General features: G+C 35.3%; 3 protein-coding genes across 7 annotated transcripts; 1 reads left to right on the forward strand and 2 right to left on the reverse strand.

The window, feature by feature from the left end:
• Window positions 1-10,199, forward strand: LOC110855417 (probable LRR receptor-like serine/threonine-protein kinase At1g07650). Of its 3 annotated transcripts, XM_035855943.1 has the most exons (11): window positions 1-156; window positions 403-1,932; window positions 2,025-2,165; window positions 2,478-2,762; window positions 3,299-3,368; window positions 7,764-7,849; window positions 7,953-8,259; window positions 8,664-9,079; window positions 9,141-9,266; window positions 9,565-9,778; window positions 9,915-10,199. In XM_035855943.1, the coding sequence occupies exons 2-11, from the start codon at window positions 1,873-1,875 to the stop codon at window positions 10,013-10,015; spliced, it is 1,806 nt and encodes a 601-aa protein (XP_035711836.1). In that variant the 5' UTR covers window positions 1-156; window positions 403-1,872; the 3' UTR covers window positions 10,016-10,199. The 3 variants fall into 3 exon arrangements, with proteins under 3 accessions (XP_035711836.1, XP_035711838.1, XP_035711837.1); XM_035855945.1 differs by lacking the exons at window positions 1-156; window positions 403-1,932; window positions 2,025-2,165; ... (4 more) ...; window positions 9,565-9,778; window positions 9,915-10,199 and adding exons at window positions 5,402-6,022; window positions 6,091-6,360; window positions 6,428-6,654; ... (2 more) ...; window positions 7,162-7,266; window positions 7,336-7,572 and having other exon boundaries at window positions 2,694-2,762; window positions 3,299-5,334; XM_035855944.1 differs by lacking the exons at window positions 1-156; window positions 403-1,932; window positions 2,025-2,165; ... (4 more) ...; window positions 9,565-9,778; window positions 9,915-10,199 and adding exons at window positions 6,091-6,360; window positions 6,428-6,654; window positions 6,752-6,914; window positions 6,989-7,097; window positions 7,162-7,307 and having other exon boundaries at window positions 2,694-2,762; window positions 3,299-6,022.
• Window positions 10,200-10,360: 161 nt separating this feature from the next.
• LOC110855267 lies at window positions 10,361-16,053 on the reverse strand. Of its 2 annotated transcripts, XM_035855942.1 has the most exons (11): window positions 15,616-16,053; window positions 15,164-15,549; window positions 14,705-14,779; window positions 14,496-14,603; window positions 14,341-14,421; window positions 13,864-14,030; window positions 13,368-13,568; window positions 13,096-13,246; window positions 12,134-12,651; window positions 11,519-11,730; window positions 10,361-11,200 (listed from the first exon to the last, which is right to left on the reverse strand). In XM_035855942.1, the coding sequence occupies exons 2-11, from the start codon at window positions 15,442-15,444 to the stop codon at window positions 10,709-10,711; spliced, it is 2,286 nt and encodes a 761-aa protein (XP_035711835.1). In that variant the 5' UTR covers window positions 15,445-15,549; window positions 15,616-16,053; the 3' UTR covers window positions 10,361-10,708. The 2 variants fall into 2 exon arrangements, with proteins under 2 accessions (XP_035711835.1, XP_021959375.1); XM_022103683.2 differs by having other exon boundaries at window positions 15,164-16,053.
• Window positions 16,054-21,247: 5,194 nt separating this feature from the next.
• Window positions 21,248-23,239, reverse strand: LOC110855339. Of its 2 annotated transcripts, none has more exons than XM_022103768.2 (3): window positions 22,928-23,239; window positions 22,093-22,314; window positions 21,248-22,033 (listed from the first exon to the last, which is right to left on the reverse strand). In XM_022103768.2, the coding sequence occupies exons 1-3, from the start codon at window positions 23,039-23,041 to the stop codon at window positions 21,992-21,994; spliced, it is 378 nt and encodes a 125-aa protein (XP_021959460.1). In that variant the 5' UTR covers window positions 23,042-23,239; the 3' UTR covers window positions 21,248-21,991. The 2 variants fall into 2 exon arrangements, with proteins under 2 accessions (XP_021959460.1, XP_021959461.1); XM_022103769.2 differs by having other exon boundaries at window positions 22,117-22,314; window positions 22,928-23,216.
• Window positions 23,240-23,598: the final 359 nt, after the last annotated feature.

The following is a 23,598-nucleotide window of genomic DNA, read 5'->3' on the forward strand; positions in this document are numbered from 1 at the left end:
TATTCTACATGGAAAATTTGCACCAAATAATTACCATCCACCGGAGCCGTATTTATAGTTCAGATGGTCACCATGGTGATTCAGTATTTTCCGAAATTTGAGCAACATTGTTCTTGAACAATTTTTTACCCACTATTAAATTTACCTCAAATCCAGGTAAAGAAAAAAGAATTGAAGAAATTGAAATAATAAAAAATATTTGGGGGTATTCATCCCGAGTTCGTACAGCTGCCGAAATAAAACAAAGTTTGCAAAAAAAAATATAAAATTCATTTGCCAATCTTCAAGACTAAAATTTACTTGGCAAAACTTGTTCTCAAAATTATTTTATGATGCAAGCATTCTAACTTGTAATGAATATCCCTGTTGTATCCATATATTTAAATTGGTGTATTTTTTCAGGACAAATACAGAACGATGTTTCGAACCAAATTTGAATTTTTCGTCGTATCTCTTCTTTTCACAATATCAATTCAAGGCGCACCGTCTGACACAGTTTTGCATCTACTTTACGGAAACGTGTGCACATTCGCGAACAATACTACCCTCGATGACGCCAAGTGCGGAATACTTGGAGATAACATGCTCTGCACGGAGAGAACTATTTGCGACTGTGCAGACATGTACAACTCCGGAAGTGGAGAGCTGCCCTTAGCTCAATTCATCCTCTCCCCCGATAATTCAAGTTGTCTAGAAGTTCCACAATTTTAGAAATATGTAACATTCAATTTATGTAGAAATAAACCAACAATTTCCTCGATCGTTAACTATCAATTTAGTTCCTAATGGATAAAATTCATATTTTTGTGATATATACATGTATGTATTTACACTCCTAAAAATAATCAAGAAATATGTACTCTGGGTTATAGACTATAACTTATAGTATTTACAGTTTCCTTGTTACAGAATATAGACTGCATTTGCACTTCAAAGGGGTAACATTATTGTTAAGAGTGCTCGTAATAATAAATGAGTTTATGTACGTAGGATGAAGAAAATGAAGTGCAGGGTTTCGATTGGTAAAAACCAAATTGACCAGGGCAGCGGTAAAAAGTGGGAAAAAGGCATTTTTACCACCAAGCCAAAATGGGTGGGAAACGGGAAAAATGGAAGAAATGGGAAAAACTCTGGTTTTGGGGCAATCCGAAACAACTTCTTTAAAACTTAAGATTTTCAAAATTTGGCTTCATATTCGTATTCTCCATCAAATTCTGAGAAAATTAGTCGGTAATACGGTTCAATTCGAACAATCTCTAAAATTAAAATGTATTCATATGGGAAAATTGGAAAAATAATCAAAACTGATCAAAAGTGCCCGTATTACATATCAAAATTTTCAGAAATTCGTGGAGCTCACGAATATGAAGTCCAATTCTGGAAATATTGATTATCAAAGAAGTTAGCTTTCCCCATAACTAAATACATGGGCAGCCATATTTCCCATTTTGGACGGTAAAAACCGTTTTTCCCGGTTTTTACCACTTTTTCCCACCTGCCGTGGTAAAAAATCGTTTTTGACGGGAAAAACGAAACCCTGATGAAGTGGTTTATTAACAAATATGTGCGGTACAGTGTTTCCATACGAAGCATAGCACATACATATTTACATATTTATGTACATATGTAACTACGAAAAACTGCGGGTTTTAGGGTTTCCTGGACATTTGCGGTTTCAATTTTCATGCACTCATACATATTTACATATGAAGAATGGCACATGTAAAATGTCATCACCACGGGATTTCTCTTCCTCATCCTCATTCTGTATTTTCCGTGTATGTAAATTATATATGTAAATCACGTCCCCAATTTTCAGTTTATTCACTCTAAAACTTGTAGTTACATTAAATCATCCTGTTCTCGAATATTATGTTCTCAAATATCAGAGTAGTAGAATGGCTATTATACATTCACATGATCCTAGTACCAGTAAGATTATTTACATTTTAATTACTTGCAAAATATTATTTTGTAAAAAAATATTTATTAACTTTTTCAACAATCACTTCAAAATTTTACAGGCTATCTGTTTCATGTGCTCCGTGGAAAATGAGGCTTTCCAGAGCACCGAACAAGGAACAAGTGTCGGGCTAAAGTTTGCCTTAATCGTAATCTCGTGCATTATGGGGTTCGGAAATATTATAAGTTTACTGATTTGGCGGGTAAGTTTATTTATATAATTGTTAGCACAATTATTTTCATGATTACTCATTTCACGTAATTCTTGGTAACATTGTAAAATCCTTAAAGTCTCTAAATTTACCAACTTTTTAAAAAGTTTATACATACATATTTCTGATGAAATTTGCTTATATTTTTTTAACATGTTCCGGACATGGGCGTCTATTTATTATGCATTTTATACAATTTTGTAAAATAATTTAACATAGTCACGAATAATTACGTAATTCACAGAACTGTGAATAATTGAATAACAGAACTGTGAAGAAAAATTGAACTTTCAATTTTTCTAGCGATCGGAACGTTTCGCCTTCTCTTATCAAGTATTTGTGTTCACCATCCCTCCAATTTTTTGGGCGCTGCTGCAATACAAAATTTGGTGGGAGGAACGTATCCCGATCAAGCTGGGATTAAATCCGGGATTAACGTTTGGTTTTTGCGTCTCGTTTTTTAACTCGGGCGTCCTAATTGTAATTTACCAAGACTTGATGCGCATCACTATTGGGTACCCACCAGCTTCGAGAAGCATTGGAGTTCATGTCACCAAGTTAATCACGTTGCATTTCATGGCGAATTTTGTGAGAGAAAAAATCATGTATTTTTTATTTTTTTGCAATTAATTACACAATGAGGGTATTCACGATTTCGTAAAATCGAGTATCGTAAAATCGTTTGAGAAGAAAAATAATTTGTCAACCTTCTTAAAAATTGTTATCCCTATACAAACATAGTAAAGCGATTTTTGATGGCAAAATCTTGCAAAATGTTTGCCAAATCTCGTCACCTTCGTAACTTATTTTATGATCGAACAATACTATTGGTCACAAAAGTCTGGTGATTTTTCTGAAAAGTTATTTGGCCATATATTAGTCAGATAATTTCGTTACTGGCGACAATAGCGAATTTGTTGTAAAATAAATAAAAAGACGAGGATTATGAATAAATTTCTATTCACAAAAATTTATTTTACCTGCCAGATAACCTTTCATAATATTTTGCGACTAATAGTAGTAAGGAATCCAGAATACCCTCGATATACATGGAATGTTTAAAATCTATATCACCTCCTAAATGGATAGATTATTTTAATATTTTAAATTCATTTTCATTTTAGGGTTATGCACTCGTGTCGTTGGCACACATCTTCATATCGCAGTTTACGCAGGTCGGGGGTTCATTTTACGGTATACCAAGGCACAATTCCACAAATAATGCGGCACAATTTATGAAGTCTTTGGTAACATTGAAAAATATGTAAATTCTGCAAACTTTTAAACGTTTATAAAATTTTACAAATATTTGTAACGACAACCCAACCGGCACATCGCTGAACGATATCTCTGCGATGAGAGCGATTATTGAGCTACCTTTTCTAGCGCCCAAAATCGCTCAATAATCGCTGCAGTAGTAACTGCGAAATCTAAGAGATATAGCTGGATATCATTTTCAGTGCGCGAGTAGTTGCGAAATAGCGGAGAAATCGGTACGTTTAAAATCGCTTAAAATCGCTTTATACTCTGCAAATATTTCTAAGCTCATTAACAGCGATTTCGTAGCGATTTATTGGTTTGACTGCAGTTAGAGAGAAGCATGCTCCGTGATTACTAGACAGCTGATGTGACGGGCGGTGACATGCCTTCTCGCCCTTATTATGCTTTGAGTCAAAGGTCAAGGCGTAGACATTTGAGTAAGACAGTTCAAACACTTTTGAAAAAGTCTCGTAAACTACAATACGAAACGAGAAAAAGTAGTACTCCCCGATCAAATTCTTTGGAAACCGAAGAGCTTTATTACTTCCAAAATCAAGAAACAAATTTTTGCGAAAATGAAGTTGTCCACCGCCTAGAAAGAACGTGTCAGGCCGCACAAGCTTCACTAGATACACCAAATATAACGACACTACCAGCGACAGTCATTTGTGAAATTTCAGAAAGTTGTGATATAGAAAGTGTTACCAATGTGAACATTATAAATCGAATTAAAAATTGGAGTTTAAAATATAACATTACAAGAGAAGCTTTATCGCAGCTTCTTCTGGTGTTAAAAACCCATCCGTGTTTTACTAATTTTCCTGCTGATGCCCGGACGCTTTTACGTACGCCAAGGTCCACACAAAGTTCGGTGGTGGGAAATGGTGAATTTTGCTATCTTGGCATATCAAAAGGATTATGACCAATATTATCTGATTTAATAAGTGAACGCCAAAATAAAATATCTCTTCAATTCAACATAGATGGACTTCCACTTCATAAGAGCAACAGCAAACAGTTGTGGCCAATTTTGGCTCATGTCATGAATACAGATTACGTGTATGCCGTTGCTATATATTGCGGAACTGAGAAACCTGGTGATTTAAATCTATATTTTCAAGAATTCATCGAGGAGTTAACAGATTTACAATTAAATGGATTACTTTACAACCAATTTGTTTTCCAAATAGAGGCTAGTTCATTTATTTGCGACGCGCCAGCTCGTGCCTTTATTTGCTGCATAAAGGGCCACTCGGGTTATTTCTCGTGTGGAAAATGCGAGGTCAAAGGCCAACGTGTACAAAATCGAACCGTATTTTTAAAGACTGATATTATCCTTAGGACGAATTTAAGTTTTAGAAACCAACACAAAGGCAACATCATCATGGCAATTCACCACTTGAATCACTTAATATTGACATGGTGAACGACTTTCCATTTGAATACATGCACCTGATTTGTCTCGGAGCGACTAAAAAAATATTGAAGTTATGGACAGATAAGAAACTTTCCCGCCACAGACTACGCTCCAAAGAAATTATTAGAATTTCAGATCATTTAGAATATACAAAAAAATTTGTGACGAATGACTTTGCTAGAAAGCCAAGGACATTGGGAGAGCTGGATCGCTGGAAGGCCACAGAACTTAGGACCTTTCTCCTCTACACGGGCCCCATAGTGCTAAAAAATAACATAAGTGACAAATATTACAGAAATTTTATGCTCCTTAGTGTTGCTACCAGATTACTTGCAGAGCCATGCCAATCAAAGGAGAATATAAATTATGCCGAACAGCTTTTAGAATATTTTGTTCATAATTTCATGGAAATTTATGGCAAGGAAAATGTTTCCTATAATATACATGGGCTCATTCACATAGCCAACGATGTTCGATTGCATGGTAATCTGGATAAATTTAGTGCGTTCAAATTTGAAAATTATTTATATCAATTAAAACGATTGATTAGATCATCTGCTCAACCTTTACCCCAACTACATCGCAGATTGGCCGAGAGAGAATGTGGAAAGTTTAAAACAAATGAGCACGAGGCAGATGCAGTCCAGCAGGTGGAGCTTACGAGCAAATTAATTGTTAGAACTAATACTCCAAATAATTTTGTGCTACTAAATAATGGATACATAATTAGTGTTACAAACATAAATAAATGTGGTGAAACCGAACTCGTTGGGAGAAGATTCAAAGAGTCAAAGAACTTATTTAGTTACCCTTGTGATTCAAAACTTCTTGATATTTATAAAGTGAAGTTTAATAATTTAACGGAGGAAATCTTTAGTTTTAATTTGCTTGACATTAAATATAAATTAGTAGCAATAACTAAATTAAGTGACTCCATTGGACTTTTTCCCATTCTTCATTCTAAGTTCCAGGATGGCGAAGGTGTTCGGCATTGCGAGTTTTGAGGACGATAACTCAGTCGCTGTTATCTCCAAAGCTTGGATGTGTGAGAATAATCTCGAAATATACTACCCTCCAAGTGGCACGAAGAGTATCAAAAAATTGGTTAAGAAAAACCTCGCACCTGGTGATTCTTGGCCAAAATACAAAGTCAAGATTCTTAAATGGTTTGGTAGGTTTCAAATCCTCTCACATATCTCGACTCTTTTATTTCAATCAATAATATCTCTTTATTTGTAGAAACTTATGAGGCAGCTCACACAAAACTGAACGATGCGACTTTAACGTCTGACCTCTCTGGAGCAGAAATTGGTAAAAGAAGATCTATCCCAACTTCTCTGCCTTCTTTTCCTACTCATCCTGCCCTGGTCATGGACTCTGAAATATTGGCATCTAGCAATGCAGTTAACACGCCCCTTGATAATAATGTGGAACAAGAAGTCGCCGTTCCTCTATCTGATACGAATCAAAATCCCGAAATTATTTATTACCAACCCGTGGACGACAACAGTAAGACGAAAGTATTAAATAAGTCCGAAACTAAATCATAATGTATGCTCTCCTATGCTTTCATTAGATTTCCAAGCTGAAGTTTTGAGAAGATTGGAATCCATGTCGCTGACCCTGCAGGAGCATGGCCGTAGTCTTGCTGCAATTACGGAACAAATTGCTGCACAATTATCGTCAGTCCGTGTTCCCTTGACTTATGAATTTGAAGTTGGAACCTTTCCGTGCAAAAATATAGAAAGCCTGAGAAATCTTGAATTACTTCTTACACGTGATGCATGGGCTCGTAAAAAAATGGTTAGTACATGTGTCCTATTATCGTTTTTATCGAAATTATGTAATTGCCTGTAAAAGTATAAACTCTTCTTAAATCGTTTCCCAATTAATATTTTAGGTTGAAATTTTGCGAGGATGTGGTGGAGGCACTATTGAGGACGCAGTTGATCTCATGTTTAACAAACTGATGACCGAAGAGGTCGCCGAATTACATAGCTTCAAAGGAAAGAGTAAAAAAACTGCATTCTTATCATACGTGGAATTGAATGATGCTTTATTACGTAAGAAAAGTAAATATTATTCTTTAAAATAGGTCTGGTATTACTTTTGCTGCATTTTAATTTATTTTGTTCAGTTGGACTTCAATGCAACACTAAGATCAAGGCAAATGCAACATTGGAAGCTCTACATTTGGCGATTCCCAAAACTCTGAAGAAAGCTGCAGACAGATTAAGAACTCGGAAGTAAGACAACAATAAAATATTTGTTTTTCTTAATGAGATCTATAAAATGTCATAAAATCAACAGGAGAGCAGCCAATGGACCTATTATTCCTACAATAAACCCAGTGGATGGTGAACAGGCAGCAAGTTCTAATTCTATTGCTTGATATTTGTTGTTATACTTTTCAACGTATGTGTCAATTTCAAATAAATTGTCACTTTGAATTTGAATCATTTGAATTTTGTATTGATTTTCAAGGCGATGTATCATTGAATAAAGTAAGCTACCATGAGCGAAATCACTGCGAAATCGGAGAGATTTTCGTCGTTAAATCGCTGCGATATAGCAATAAATCGCCGGCCATCTAGCGCCAATTTCGCGACTAATACGTAGCGATTTGCCTGGATTCGCTGAGCGAAATCCGTAGTCGATATCGCGGCGATATAGCGGGATTGTGCCGGCTGGGAAGTACAAATTATTGTAAACTTACTCTGATCAGTGGCGACTTTTTCGAAGGTTGTTATGCGAAGGTTGTAAAATTATTAAAATTACAAATTACAAATTTTAAAAATTCACAACTTTTGTAAAATTACAGAACTTATGAATTTTTAAGTTACCAATTACTGCGTGAATTGCTGTAATGAAAAAAGTGCATCGTTATTTCGTATAATTCAATATTTTTGCAGATTTCCTTCCACTAACACTTCCGATTTTCGCAAGCGAAATATTTCGCATGTTTTTGGCATTCGTATTTCCTAGAGCGTATAAATTGGTAAATATTTATTCATATGTACATATTTATTCACATCTTTTTTATCAAAGTTGGCCGGAAAAGTGTATATATTTCAATCAAGCATGATGATTTTTTATATCAGAAAAGCCCGAAATTGATGACTCGGTTCGTCTGCATAACATATGCAAATGACTTGGTGGGAAAAGCTTTTCAATTTATTACCGACTACAAAAGACTAATCGTTCTGGCCAAACCGGCCTCACTTTGGGACAAGTCAGGTGTCTCGTTTCCCATCCAACTCTTCATGTTCATGTACTGTTATCGACTTTGGTTCATTTACATCAACTACTTTAAACGACGAAACGAATCGAAAGAAATTGTCCTGTTTCACCAGAATTTCGAAAAGTTTGTGGGCGAAGAAAAAATTGGAGTGGTTAAGGTTAAATGTGGTAAGGGATTTTGCAACATATTTATTTTCACATATGAAAAAGAAATGAAATCAAAATTACCCAAAAATTATACGTCTAAAAAATTATGTAAAAAAGTTCTTCAAATTCTTGCTTTATCCAAAGTACCAGAAAATTGTAACAATTTTCTAGGACATTATGTATCTAGAAAAATTAAGGCGTTTTTGGTCATAATTGGACAAAAAATTGAGACAAAATCCTAACAAAAAATTCGAAATTATAGTTTTTTGTTGTCCCATGCGAACAAGCTCTACCCGATTACCTGTAATATTTGTTAACCTATTTATTTTTTAATAAATATTAAGTAGTACGTATATAGGGTTACATATTTGCATATCTTGAGACAGATAAAATTTTAAGTATTTTGTAAATTTTAATTTACATAGATCAATCTGACCAAAACTGCTTGGGCGAAGGATTTTTTGGAAAAGTGTACAAAGCTGAAATGGTCCATCCAAAGGAAGAAATTGTCGCAGTGAAATTCATCACAGATTTCAAATCCGTCCTAAAAGATGCCACCGCTTTGCAACAGGAGCTAAAAGTTTTAACTTTGCTAACTTCGACGTCAGACGAAAGCACCAATCTTGTCAGGTTTAAGGGGATTGCGTGGCATTTTTCCGATTTTACATATCAAGTCGCAATTGTATTGCAATATTGTGAAGGAGGAACGGTCAAAAATTATTTGGATGGAATTCGACTAGATTACAGTTTTCCGAGAAATGTGACATCGGAAATTTTGGAATCTCTGGAAACCTGGGGTCTTCAAGTTGTGAATGCGATGAAGTTTTTGGAATCAAAAAATGTAAAGGCTCAAATAAATTATGATATGCATTTTTATGCGCGACTATTTAATTTTTGAGCAGGTAATTCATGGCGATCTTTCCGCAAGAAATGTACTTTTGGATGAACAAAGAAATGCAAAAGTTTCCGATTTTGGAATGTCACTGAAATTATACCAGTACGAAGAATATGCTCATCCCGGACAATCAGTATGAGAACCATTGACTCCAAAATATGTGATAATATACACTCTTAAAAGTCATGTTACCATTTTAAAAGTAAATGCACTTTCAATTCTATGCACACATATTAAGTAAACTATTATAAATCCAGAGAAACATTAACTTGATAAAGACACAAGTTTATTCTGGATTTAGTACAGTTCACTTATTTAGATAATACAGAATTTAGGGTACATTTGCTCCTCAAAATGGTACCGTTATTTTTAAGAATGTGGATATTCTTTTTTTTAATTCTGATGTCATCTAAATACGTAAATATTTCCAGGTTTTCCCATGGCGACACATGTCCATAGAAGCCATACGTGATTTGAAATTCTCTGTAAAATCAGACGTCTGGTCGTTCGGGGTGCTTTTGTGGGAATTTTACACCTTTGGTGAAACTCCATGGGCGGGGATTGAATGGAACGGGGGCTTTGTAAAATTGTTGATGGATGGATACGCGTTGAGACAGCCGGATTTTGAGGGTCACATTTATACAGGTGTGTACAGATATAATATTTGCATATTATTTATACTGTAGAGTTTCAAAAACTATGGATTTGATTGCGAAATTGGGAAGTTCCGATGGTTTCGATACGTGTTTTAAGATGAGATTTTCTTATTCCAAATTTACAGAGGTGATGCTTCCCTGTTGGAATATGAATCCTTGTGAGCGTCCATCATTCGAGATGCTGGAAGCCTTACTGGTTGGTTGTAGTAAGAAAATGATATGCTAGTTTATGCAAAATTACATACATGGAAATTTAATATATTGTGATAAAATTCAAGTCAAGTTTATTATTAAAATTCCCTACACATTAATTTACACAAAATATGGATTAAATATGTGTACTAATTTTCACAAAATACATACAAGCCATGTATGCATTGTCAACACGAATTATTTACTAAATCTATCTATTTATATAAATCTATTTATTTATATTTATTACAGGTTTTAGAATTACACGAAGTTAAGTAGTATGTAGCTACATATATAAATATTATTGTGCATTTTGGGTATAAACAATTATTGTGTATTAGGCATCACATGTTATTTCATATTATCAATTCCAGTTTTATCTTAAAAAATACTTATGTAATTGTATAAGACAATTTTACACTTTCATCGTCAACAATTTGCAAATGTCTATTTGGGTCGTTATTTTCGCAGAATTAAAGCACCGTTAATCATATCACTTCTATGCTTATTTATCGCTCTTTTCAGATCTGTGTAGTCTCACTTGCATTAGGAATCATGCATATACAAATGTTATTTCATATCTTAAACTCTAACTTTATTATACATAAAAATACTTTTTGAATGTCGTATCGACAAGTTTCACACATTATTGAAAAACATTGCCCACGTTTGTGTGCATCTTTGGAAACAATTTCCACCTAAAACGCCCTTTTTCCATATCACTTTCTCAGATCTGTCCAGTTTCCACCTGTATCAGTTCGACTAAACCTCTCGCCTCATTAATAATTCTTCTAATGTATCCCATTTCGTAGTCTTGTTTCATCCGACTGCCTGACGCTGTCCGTCGGTCGATTACTTCATTTTCATCGGGCGTTTTCTCAATGGGATAAATATCGAGAAACTGGAAGGTTCTCCGAATTCGGAGGGACGTATAGTTGGAGACAATGTCGTCATACGTGGAGACCCAAATTCGCAAGAGGAGCTTCCCATCGGGGCCCAACTTGTCGTAAACTTGGTCTACAAATTTGACCATTTCTTCCCGCAGGGGATGCCACTTTGCAACTGACGCAATAATACTGGCTTTTTCCAGGGATAACTCTTTCCTTCGTTCGCTACCTGGTAGTTTAGCGACGCGTAAAGTTCCCGGGTAAAAGATGGGAGATAATAGGTCGAATACGAGCTTCCAGAATGTGTAACAGGCGGACTTTTGGCCTTCGTCCTGTAGAAAATTAAAATGGGATTAAATACATTTTCAATTAAGAAACACTGAGGACATTCACGCAGTCCTTAGTAATTTGGTAAAATTCTTAAACTTGTTAACTCATAAACCTCAACAAAATTTTGTAACTATTGAAACTATGAGCAAAATTAACTATCGTATTATTCTCATTCATCGCTTAAATTTTTATAAGCTTGCTCGGATAAAGAGCGTCTCGTAATTTTGTAACAGTTTGTAAAATTAGTTTACAAAATTTACCAAATTTTACAAAGTTACTAGATACTGCGTGAAATGCCTCAAACTTTCCAACTCTCTTACCCTGAACATATAATCAGACACGAGTGAATCCAACTTCTGCGGTTTTATAGCATCCCAATTCTTATCCGTCCTCAGAGTTCTCACATTATCGAAAAATAGTGAATTCGATAATAGCGAGTAGACCAGAAATACCTCACATTTCGTATACCTTCGCACCCCCGCTGACACACCTTCCACTTGGCCCGTAATCACGACGAAATCCCCAGCTGCCTCTAAAAAAATTAAAATCATTCATACATAGAAGAAGTAGTTCCATACAATAATTCATGTGATCACTACCCTCTAGATAATTTGGAGATAAATCGTCACCCACGGAGGTACTGTTTTTTTGGTAATGATTCGGAGTAACTTTGTCACCAACGGATAATTATTCAAAAACTCGTCTAACAAACAAAAGTAAGGTCGTTGTTTTTTTTAAATTCAATACTTTCATGTAAGAAAATTATACTTATTAAGATAAGAAAAATACACATTTTAAATTAACGACACCACGTGTGTTTGGTGCACGCTTTTCCATGGGTTACAAAACATCTCTGTAATCATGATTCAACAATTGAGCACTACCCCCACCGGTACCGATTTATTTCCAAATTATTTAGAGTGTGGTCATGGTACCTAAATGACGATAGATCGTCCTATAAAACGTGTTCACAATCTGAATGGGAAAATCCAGATCGTAAATCTTCATCCAGTTTAGAACACAAGTGTACCCAAGGCAAAAGAAGTTCACGATATTCATGAACTTTATCACGTTAAAGAAAAATCCTTGGTACGAGATTTCATGTCTGGTCAGATATTCATGAATCGTGAGGAGGTACTGCACCACGGTCCATACGATGTACGCGGGATCCTCCAAACCCCGTGAAATGTCGGTGGTCTCTTTCTCCCCGCTGATCGTCTTCGTCTTGTTGAGCAGTTCTTGGTAGATCGGGAGCGTCGCATTGGTCGTCCCGGGTGTTTCGGCCGTTTTCGTGGGAAAAAGGAAATCCCACGTGCCGAACACGATGAGGCCGCAGAACACGGTCGTGTAAAAGTTGAGGAGGTGGTCCAAAGGTTTTGGGTAGTGAACGCCGGGAACGAACAGGTTAATCCAGAGGTCGATCAAGTCAAAACCGGGCCAGGGGATGCCATGCCTGAAAAAAATTTGAATTTTTTAAAATTTAGTGTCTCCAGTTTTCGAAATACGTTACTGTGAATCCAGCATAAGAATAATACCCAGCGGTAGTGGCACTCATAACTTATGCCGTACAGTAATAAATTGCTCGGTATTAAAGCATCATTTAATCATAGGAAAACTTCTAAGAAGCGGTATATCTAATTATAATACCGAGCCGTAGCAACTTTAATTCCGAGAAGTCAATACGTGTCGGACCATTTAAATATATCACATTTTTAGTAGTGTTTCTAGGAAATATTTGTAACAATGGTTATCAAAATTAACTTTCGTAATTTGTAAATCGTCTACATAAAATACCCAAAATTCCGCAGAAAAATATGCGAAAAATTGGAACGTTGTTATCACATTATACATTTACCCAACATGAAACGTTTAAAGACAAAAAATTAAACTAGCATACAATGGATTGTCCAGGACGGGTCGGAAACGCCACGACGACTTATTCCAGACATAGATGAGGACATAGTTCACTGTCAGAATGCACAACGTTGAGACAATGAATTGGAACGGAGACCAAAAAATTATCGCGGAATAGAAGCAAATCCTAATTCCTGTAAGGTAAAAGCGTCCAGAAATTAGCCAATTTAATATAGGAAAATCATAAATTTGCACAATTTTCATCGTGATTTAACACAACGAGTTTGTCATAATCTTGTCTAACTGCATACTTACCAATTGAGAACACTAGGTTGACAAAGTTGGTCACCAAATACCCCTCGGCTGGAATTACGAGATTCATCCCCAGTTTAAACCCGGATTTAAAGCAGTCTTCAAACCGTAACACTTTCTTATACGCTAAGTAATCTGCTTGGTAATTCGTCGCAGAGATTGAGGCAGAAATTATCGTGAAGAAAATTGTGGCCAGTCTGTCCTCTGAAAGCACAAAAAATGCATAAATAATTTTTTCATAAATAAAGCAATTCATGTAGTCATTGGTAAATTTGTAAAATCTGTAAATTTCATAAACGTTTACAAATATTTCTGAGGAAAATTATGCCAGCAAATTTTTGACAACGTACATACTCAGATTAAGAGCGTCTCTTATTTTTTAAATTGTGCAAAATGATTTTATAAACCCCACGGACTTTACAAAGTTCCCAAGGACTGCGTAAATTGCGTCATTATTTCATGCAATATTTATTTAAATAACTATATAAATTTTATTTACGGTCCACGGTCGAGTAAAGTTTAAGTGTGGCGCCAGGATGTGACTGGGACATTAGAAAAACTTGGACCAACGCGGTTGGAACGGTTTTAAAGAAAGAGTCCACCAAATCATAATGACTTTCCACGAGCTGGTTCCTCTTCTGGTCAACCACGTAGCGAATTTCCCGTCTGAAATTTTCATAATATTTCAGCTTCGATAAAATTATACAATTCTGCAAAGAAATTCGCGTGAAAAAATTGACCAAATTTGGTCATGGAAAATTGAAATTCATACAGATATGCAAGCTTGAAATTTCTAAATTTCGCACAATTCGTAACAAAAAAATCTGCAAAGAAATCCCTGCAGAAATTGGAACTACTTATGAAGACTTTGACAATAAAAATTTCTACAGATATTTTAATAATTCGTAACCGAATTAAGTATGCTAATTTTTGCAGACATAGTTGTTACAGGTTTTTGCAACTTTGTCAAACTCACGCCGATAGTTTGGTCCTTCTCATCCTTAAAATCTGAATTTGCTTATTCCTCCTTCGATTTTCCAGGTACGCTGTGAACAACCTGTAATTACATTATTCAGTTTTTGCCACGGAAAAAAGAGAAAGAAACTCCAAACAAATATTGCAAAAAAATACCTAAATAATCTCATTGTGAGCGTGAGATGGGCCAGCCACCTCAGAAATATGAACCCTTTATATTTCCTACTTAAGTATTTTCCCCTCCTCCCCGTTATCGCGTCTTTGCTAAAATACAAAAAAAACTTAATATCTGCATGCATTTCACACACGTGCGAAAAATGGGAATGAGTTTTACGGAATTGTACATAAATACTTATTATACTCACTTGAGCGAATCAATTACTGAGATTAATAAACTCGAAAAAATGTGGAATCCGACCAGAAACGCTGCTATCACTCTCCTACAAAAAAAGCAAACGCAAATTGCATTCAAAACCCTCCAATTTACACATTATTTTCAAAATTTATTAAAAATTTTAACAAACTCTAGAAAACAATTCATTACATATTGCGAATCACACTCTTAGAAATCTGGTATGGTTACATAGGTATTAATTTCTCGATTATATTAAACCTGCTACCGCTTCATATTAATGTTTTACCGGTACGTAAAAATGTGGTATCGATATTTTAAAACTTTAATATCGAGATGTTGCTCCACGGTATTACTTTTCAATACCATTTGGATAAAGTCCTACATCAATACCGCTTGATGTCATTTTAGTACCAGCTTTCTAAGAGAGTATTCATCCATAATTCGCACAAAGTTTTTGCATAAAACTTACGGATCACCAAACGAATTCGAGTCATTCTTATGTTTAATCGCACTATAAGTATTTTTCACTAAAAAATACGAATCTATAAAATAAATGGACACTGCGATCAGGAATTTTATGAAGGGGATGAGAATCGGTGCCCCCAATTCGTCCCAGGCCTCCGCCCATTCGTCGCCGATGTCCTGATGGACGGGGAGGATAAATTTCGACGCCATCTTCCTCGGCGCGGGATCCGGATCCTCCTCCGAATCCACGTCGCCACTTGCATCGACCCCATTACTCGTCGCCATGGCAACAATTATGTTCTGTCTCTGTCGACTTTATCCTCACATAAATAAACCCGTTTTTTACAGTATATTTCACATATTCGATGATGATATTCTGCCAACTTTTTCCTAAAAAAATAACCAGGTATACAATTCTTAAAGTATATTTCACAATTTTAAATATCTGTGATGTACTTTGTCGAAAATTTTTGAGTTAATTTTGGAAATTAAATGGGCTAAAGTTTCCAGTTCGTAACTTTGTTGTCTCTTTTATCCATGGAAACGGTACGATAAATATTATACCACTGTTTAAATTATTTCCTCCTCCGTCGTACAATAAATCCCGTCTATGTAAGTACATGAATTAATTTGCATATCAATTAAAACTCGATGGCACAAAACCCACAGAACTTTACTAAAGCGTAGAAAACCCCGCAAATTTCCGGTTGCTTACAGATTTATGTACATAACTAGTTATCTTAACGTAATGGAAAGCGATATTTGGAAAATACTTTTACATATTTTTCCAAGAAATGTGTCATGCTTTTAAAAAATTTGCAGCAGAAATTGCACACTTTTATGTATCCAAAAATGTGAGTCACTTTCTATGTTCATGGTTAAAAGTAGCCCAGGGAACAGATGATTCTTATGGCAAACATGTACATGGGACTGCTCATAAATTATGTAGTACTCGATTAAAGGAAATACCTTAATCTAAAATCTTCAATTATATATGTACCAACTCATGTTACATAATGTTGGAAACGCTAATTAACGGTTGCGCATGAAATCCGGATTATTTTCCACAGCGTTAATGCACGTCCCCCGATTTGAATAAACAACACAATTGAGGAGCCGGATTACAGTGTAGTACGCAAGAAATGGAAGTGGTGGTGGATTGGATTAGTAGAGTGGATCAGCATTTATGTACCCACAGTTTTGGCATGGCTGCATGCATCATAAAATATATCGTAACGTAAACTTCGCAAAGTGCACTGCTCATGTTGCTTATTAGCGAGACAAAGCTGTCTCTCCAAACAATGTATGACATGCTTTTACCCAATCCTGAGTAGGGACTGTGCAGAAAGAATGTGATGGATTCGCGGGGTGCTAGGGGTTAGGGCATCCTATCCTTCCAATAACATGGGGCGTATAGGTCATACCGGGGGCTGGGGTCAAAATTTCCTTAAAACTGATAACATGCTTTATGTACGGCCCCTTATGCATGGGATAAATATTTTCAATGCATTTTACAACCCAGGGTTATTCACCATGAATGAAGTATTAACACTCTTTCATCCAATGAAGGTTAAGTATACGTGAGTTACAATTTGTTAAAATACTTTATATGCTTGTTTAAATCTAATTAAAATCGCAATGTTGTTGTAATGACTAAAATCGTAATGCGGCATATGTACATAGATACATATGTACGTATGCATATACATACGTAAAATGCGTTTACTTAAAGTGTATGTACATACACTGCATACACACACATATATATATACATACATATGTATGTACCGTGCTCGGTCATATACTCTTAGAAACATGTATTAAATCGTTACCAACAGGAGTATATATTTACTTATACCTATGACTGGTACGGGTAACAAAGGGTATTACTGTTGAGGTAACGAAAAATTTATCGCACAGAAAAATAAGTTATTATCACATCAATACCAGTACGGAGCATACTTATATCTGACTCTACCAAATTTTTAACAGTGTTCATACTTGTGTAAATATGAAAAAATTGTATACATTTCTTAAAGTGTGTGGTTAAAATCCAATCGCATTAAGGACTTCACATATTTTCAAAGTTTATATTTTATTCCGGTAAGCAAATTAAATCTGTTTTAAAATTTCGCTAATTTCGCACATATGTACGTTCAGATGTAGGTGTATCTATGTACATATATGTATACTCAAGTATTGACACCAACATGGAACTTCTCATTATTCTAGAATTTAAACCAATCTAAGTATTCTGTACTAGTTGAAACTAGGTATTCATGTTGTGCTATGAAGTTTAAACAAAGTCTTGATAAAAAATTATAACTCGCAATTCACCTTTGAAGCATAATAGATTCAGACCATGTTAAGAAATTTCCACGATTTGAATTCAAATTTGTAAAACCTAGTTTTCACCTGTTGTCTTTAGATGTTTCATTCTTCGAAAGAGAAATTTGTAACAATGCGCCGAGATACACACAAAATGCTTTAATCCCATAAAGTACCCCTAATTAAGCAAAATCTTACATGAGCGGTATTGCATGCAACTATTTGATCATATTTACATAAGTCTTACTCCTACGGTCAAGTAAATTCCGAGGAATATCAATAGGTCAATACCAATTGGATACACGTGTAATATAGGCTCAATTTGTTACGTATAATGTTTGGTTGGTTTAAATTACTTCGTTCGTACTGAATTTCCATCCACACAAAACTGAAACTAGTCGATAAATTACTTAAATTTTAAGCATCCGGCGAGTATTAGAAATGCTTATACGAAAAGTTTCATAATCCGCGAAGTAACAAAGTACTTAAATTTTTGTCCAATTTAGTAAAATTGGCGGGCTGATGCATCACACATACCTAGCAGTCGGAGAATATGTGAACAAACAGCACCAAAAATGATGGCCTTCAGGGGCTTTCTACACATCTTTGCCCATTGTTGCTTTGAATTTTTCAATTTTAACGATATTCCTCTAGACAACCGGTACATCACGGTACCTATGTTAAACACGTATATTTTCAACCTGACCCGAAACCAATCTTTTTCTGGGGTTGTAAATCTCAAGAACAAAATTTGTAATACCTGCACAGCTGAATTATTCAATTTAGACGATATTCTACTAAACGTCCCCAACTTTTTTGATGTCATCACTTCTTCAATGACGAAAACTCATCCAAGTTTTCGTATTTTTGTGTATTCACGTGACGATCCGACTTCAATTAATACCCTGCCCAATAGCATAACAAGAATTTCAACTGCAGAGAATATTTTCGTTGAAATTAAAAATAATCCAGTACTTTATATACATCGTGTAAGCACTTTAAGAGCATCAAGATTTGTACAATTATGCTCCCTGGCTACATGCAATACTTCCATATCACACCAATTGCAAGTAATGTGGAAACCAACAGGTCGTGATTTGAGTAACCAATACGTTTCCCTGCCTCAATATCTTAACAAGGAGGTCAATTTTTGGGGTGAATTCGAATCGACAAAACAGTTCCTCGAACGATTTTGCAGCGATTCAAATAAATGGTATCACCACGAAGTTCGTCAGTTTTTAGCTATCCCCACTGAGTGGTGCTTACTGTTTCATTTCATTCTGGAGACGAACGTTACTGTGCAAGAGACTGACTTGGCGAGAAGGGATAAGCTAAATTTCATTCAGAAATTGAAATTCCCTGATATATCGCGCAGAGGGCTGCACACAAATATGATTGATATTCACCCACATGCGGAAACTCATGATGGTCTATTCTACTCCGTTTTTATCAACAAATCCGAGCTTGGGACAAATTTGAATCTAATAAAACCATTTAACGGTTACGTCTGGATAACGTTCATCTCCTCTGGGGTACTTCTTTCGGTGGGATTGTGCGTCCTACTCGACAAAAGATGGACGTATATAGGTTCAATTGTTTTTTTCATGTTTTCTATTTCTTTGTTACAAACCAATGAGGTATTTGAAAATATGTTGAGACGTAAGCTTAAAATTGGGTCATTTATTATTGCAACGTGGTCAGGAATGATGATAGTCTTAGCGTATACATATATGAATTTGATTTATTCCGTTGTAATGTCTCCGATTAAACCTAACTTGCCGAACAGTTTGCATGAACTTCTGAAACTTGAGGAGATCAAGGTTTACACATTTCAACATCCTCAGTACGCGATAATAACGACAAGAGTGGATGATTTAATAGATAGGGTGGTAGAGTTTGCAGGTGGACGGAATAAAAGTGTTGAGACTGTTGAAACCGTTGATGATAAAAATCTTTTCGAGAATACCGTACTTTCACTTGCATATCATGGGTTTGTCGGTGCTAAACGTATCTCCCCGAAATTTATAGGCTTACAGAGTTTTGGAAATTTGAAGACCTTCACGAAACTACTATTGGAAACTGGTAGGTTTGTGATGGTCAAAAATAATGACCATCACCTAATAAATTTCAGATCTGTATGGATTTCGACAAGATATAGAGTTGGCCAAGTATTTGGAACATTTTTGAAGGGCCTACACGAATCAGGGATTTACTCATTTTGGTTAAGAAGGTGGCATAAATACTTGGATTCAGCAGGATTACGTACTGTACGGCATAAAAACAAGGAATATAATGGTGGTCGTACGACAGTTCATTTGTCACCGAAGGATAAACCCCTTACTTTTATACAGCTAATGATGCAATTTTCACTTTTAGGGATTGGGTTAGCAATCGCATGTTTTGGACAAATTTTGGAGATTGTATGGTCAATCGGTGGAAATATCTTGAAAAAGGCAAATTAACCCGTTCTTAGATAAACAAGTTACTGAAAAAATGGAAACTAACTTTCATTCCACTATTAATAAGGTACTATTATTGAAGTACACTCTGAAAAATAATGCCCCTCCCCCTTTGAAAATTAATTACATGAACAATTTATATAAAGTACACAATCATAAATCCTTATTTACTCTCCTAGATATGTGGCATAGATTTGTAGTATAATATACAGAGTATATATATGCATACATATATCGAAACTTATGTAAATATATACATACATATAAGAAAGTGTTTGTACAATTTACATATGGGCATAGTAAGAATTAAAATAATAAGAAATAGTAATTATCACTACCCATAGATTCTTGTAAATATTTTACCCCTCTTGTACAGTCATTGAGCACTAAATTAAGTATGTAAACCATGCAAAATGCAGACCTATCCTTGACGAAGTTAGTATGATATACATTTGTAGTGTAACACTTAATAACTAGTATTAATAAATATATCCATAATATGTAATTCTGGATTACAATTTCTGGTCGTGCTGTGAATGCTGATTATAATTATGGTTTTACCTATTGTGAAATAAAGAGTTTTGATTCTCAAAACCTTAAGCAACTCAAAAAAGCAAGGGTAACAGACGAACATGGTGCATACATACTTATATACATACAGACCTATTTACATATTTATATGTACATTTACATATGTACATACATGTACTAATCATAGCAAGGGTGTCCAATTATGCATGTGAAACTTGTAATACTACATAAATACTTAATACTACTTATTTATTTAAACGCTGTTCGTGTATACACAGCTTTAACAACTTTTCACAACGTATTAACATCTTAACTCTAAAATTTAATTCCTTTCCATTGAATTAGGCAAGTTATTACATGAAACTGGGATACAGACGTAAGTCTTACTCCTACGTTCAAGTCAGAACCAACGCCCTAAGAATTTTGTAAGAAATTCGGGAAACCCATTAGGGGCCGTTCATAAATTATGTAACGCAAAAATTGACTTTTTTCAGACCCCTCCCCCCCCCCCTCTGTCACACTAGCGTAACGCAAGACCACTACGCCCCCCCTCCCCCTGTGTAACGTAACGAAAATCTCATTTTTCTCAGAAAAAATGAAAGACCCAAAAGGAACGTGCAAAAAGTAGATGTTACGTATTACCCCTATTTCGTATATGTACTTTGTATGTGACTCTAGAGATTTGTAAGTGTATGCAAAACAAAAATTCGCAAATACTCTATGCAATTTCGTGTCGCTTAAATAAAGCACATTGTTCTCATCGTCAAATGTATTTATGGTCAACATTTATCTTAATCTTTATTGTCTTGAATCACATATTCGTTATAATTGCACAATTTATTTGAAAGATTTGATTGCATATTAACCTCACATCATTGAGAAATACGGCTACCTCCTTTTCCTCTACAAGCTCAAATTTGGAACAAATGTATGTATTTTGAAAAATCTCAAAACTGCTAAACTACACAATTAGATATTTCCACGCTGGCAAAAATTCATCAATCGTCAGGGTTCCAAAAAAAATCATTTTTGTTAAATTGCTAAATTTTACAGTGAACTTTTGTACAAAGAGAAATTATTAAATCACGCTCACAATATGTGTAAACGAAAAGTATCCTACGAATAAAATAATAATTTGATACATTTTTGGATCACATTTGGGGATGAAATTTGACAAAAACTTTCAAAAATACCAATTAAATACATGACACATTGTAAGACAAACTCAAAAGCACACTTAAAATTAATGTTGCCCTTTTGAAAAGAAATTAGACTATTAATCCTTACTTTTCAAAATAGTACCATCATTTTTAAGAGTGCATTAAAAAACCAGAGAAACTTTTCATAAAAAAACAAAACATCAAGCACCCTGGTCAAATCCACATCCACTTTCTCCCATCCTTTACCTACTAATAAGCCATAAATATTTTTATAACTATTCTAATATTGTCAAAATTTTGAAACTTTGTTTATTATCATTTTGGAAGATCACGAAACTGAAATTGATTGCCTCTTCATTTCTTCCCGAGCACGCGGAGAACGGATTTTCCTCGCGACTGTGAAATAAAAATTAGACTCTCAGTTAGCCCCAGGTATCTACAAGAAAGCCAATTACCTTTAATAAGCTTGACATAATTACGTTCTGGCGGGAAGTTGAACCACCTCTCGCACGTCCGACACGGGCCGGGTAGATATTCCCGCGGGAAATTCTGGGAGGAAAAACGTTTCCCCTCCCACCACGGTAGTAGAGCGGGAAATCGCCCCGTTTTCCGTACTCGAGGGCGGCCTGGGCAGCCAGAAGTTCGTCAACGTATTCATCCTCGGAGGTAGGCCCGTCCTTAAAAAAGCGAATAATTTTTGCAATTTTTAAAAATATTGCAAATTTATTTGAGCACAGATTTATTTAGTGAATTAATATTTGCGCAAAAAATCTGTAAATGGGATAGTATGGGCCTACTCACGTCAACGTTATAAATATTTTTGCACAAACAAATAGGTTTTAACGCGACGAAATTCAAAACCATTTTTTTCATATTTTATACATATCTACATAGATATGGTAAAACAAATCCAATCGTATTCGAGCAAGCAAGAGAGTAAGAGGAATTCGCGAATTTCGCAAGGTCAAGTTTTTATGAAAATTTGCGAGATTTTAGTCCCATTCTCTTCATATAAATACATATTTAAGCTTGCCAAAAATCTTTGCATTTTATTTAGCAAACCTTCATAAAGGAAATCCGCAAGTATCAAAATGTATAGAATTCGTGATAGAAACAATTTCTAAAATCGCAATCTTTTTGCACGTTTTTTTTAATTCCCGCCACCAACTGTTCAGCGTTGGTTGAAGCAATCCAGAAATATGTATGCATAACGGTCCCGGTTATATAATGTTTTATTACGAATTTTGCAATTTTACGAGCATGCAAAATTTAAAAAAAAACTACACTTACCACCCAAGTGCCACCGCCCACCCCCACGGAACCTGCCTCGTCCTGGGCTATTCCCAACGAAACCAGCCCCACTAGGAGGACCACCATGGTCACGAAAGCTCCAATTTGGGCCATTTTGTTTGATTCACTCCAAAGATTTCCAAAAATTTGTTTGTCTTCTTGGACTCCGCAAATCTGATAATCCTCTCGGGAAGGGAAAGTGCGAATGAATGAGACGAAACGGCCCAGGGACGGAGAGGGGTGTCGTCACGGAGGTGGTGGAGAAAGTGGAGAAAGCCACTACTGCGTAGTCGTTGTTTATTATGTAACTTTTTCCACAATGGAAAAACTGTGACACTCTCACACTCATGTAGCCGTATGGGTGGGTGTATGGGAACTACAGAAAAAGGAGGCGACCAGGGTGTCCAAATTGCAGAAAACGTCTAGATATTGGTTTACTAAATCTGCACAGTTTTCAGAATTATGTAAATATTTAATTGAGCTGAATTCTAAGTAAATTTCAAATTTACCCTGCAAGTTTAATAAGTCCAGATATATTTTTACATAGCGGTACCTATATATTGTTTGTATGCCCTTAATGTTTCGATGATGTCCGACATGCATAATCATCATAATTTATTATATTGTTCAACTTTTTCAGTTAAAGACATTAATTATAAGAATTTTATAAA

Source organism: Folsomia candida, unplaced genomic scaffold (assembly GCF_002217175.1).
Source record: "Folsomia candida strain VU population unplaced genomic scaffold, ASM221717v1 Fcan01_Sc012, whole genome shotgun sequence".
In the NCBI taxonomy this organism is placed as follows: Eukaryota; Metazoa; Arthropoda; class Collembola; order Entomobryomorpha; family Isotomidae; genus Folsomia; species Folsomia candida.

Excerpts from the sequence above, each read along its gene's own strand:
- LOC110855417 (XM_035855943.1), top strand. The coding sequence starts at position 1,873 with ATGTTCTCAAATATCAGAGTAGTAGAATGGCTATTATACATTCACATG. Across the intron at positions 9,267-9,564 it reads ATGCTCATCCCGGACAATCA|GTTTTCCCATGGCGACACAT; the intron begins GTATGAGAACCA and ends AAATATTTCCAG. Across the intron at positions 9,779-9,914 it reads TGAGGGTCACATTTATACAG|AGGTGATGCTTCCCTGTTGG; the intron begins GTGTGTACAGAT and ends CCAAATTTACAG.
- LOC110855267 (XM_035855942.1), bottom strand. The coding sequence starts at position 15,444 with ATGGCGACGAGTAATGGGGTCGATGCAAGTGGCGACGTGGATTCGGAG. Across the intron at positions 14,604-14,704 it reads TCAGTAATTGATTCGCTCAA|CAAAGACGCGATAACGGGGA; the intron begins GTGAGTATAATA and ends TTTGTATTTTAG. Across the intron at positions 14,031-14,340 it reads AGAAGGACCAAACTATCGGC|ACGGGAAATTCGCTACGTGG; the intron begins GTGAGTTTGACA and ends TGAAAATTTCAG.
- LOC110855339 (XM_022103768.2), bottom strand. The coding sequence starts at position 23,041 with ATGGCCCAAATTGGAGCTTTCGTGACCATGGTGGTCCTCCTAGTGGGG. Across the intron at positions 22,315-22,927 it reads TGGGCGGTGGCACTTGGGTG|GACGGGCCTACCTCCGAGGA; the intron begins GTAAGTGTAGTT and ends CGCTTTTTTAAG. Across the intron at positions 22,034-22,092 it reads TTATGTCAAGCTTATTAAAG|TCGCGAGGAAAATCCGTTCT; the intron begins GTAATTGGCTTT and ends TTTATTTCACAG.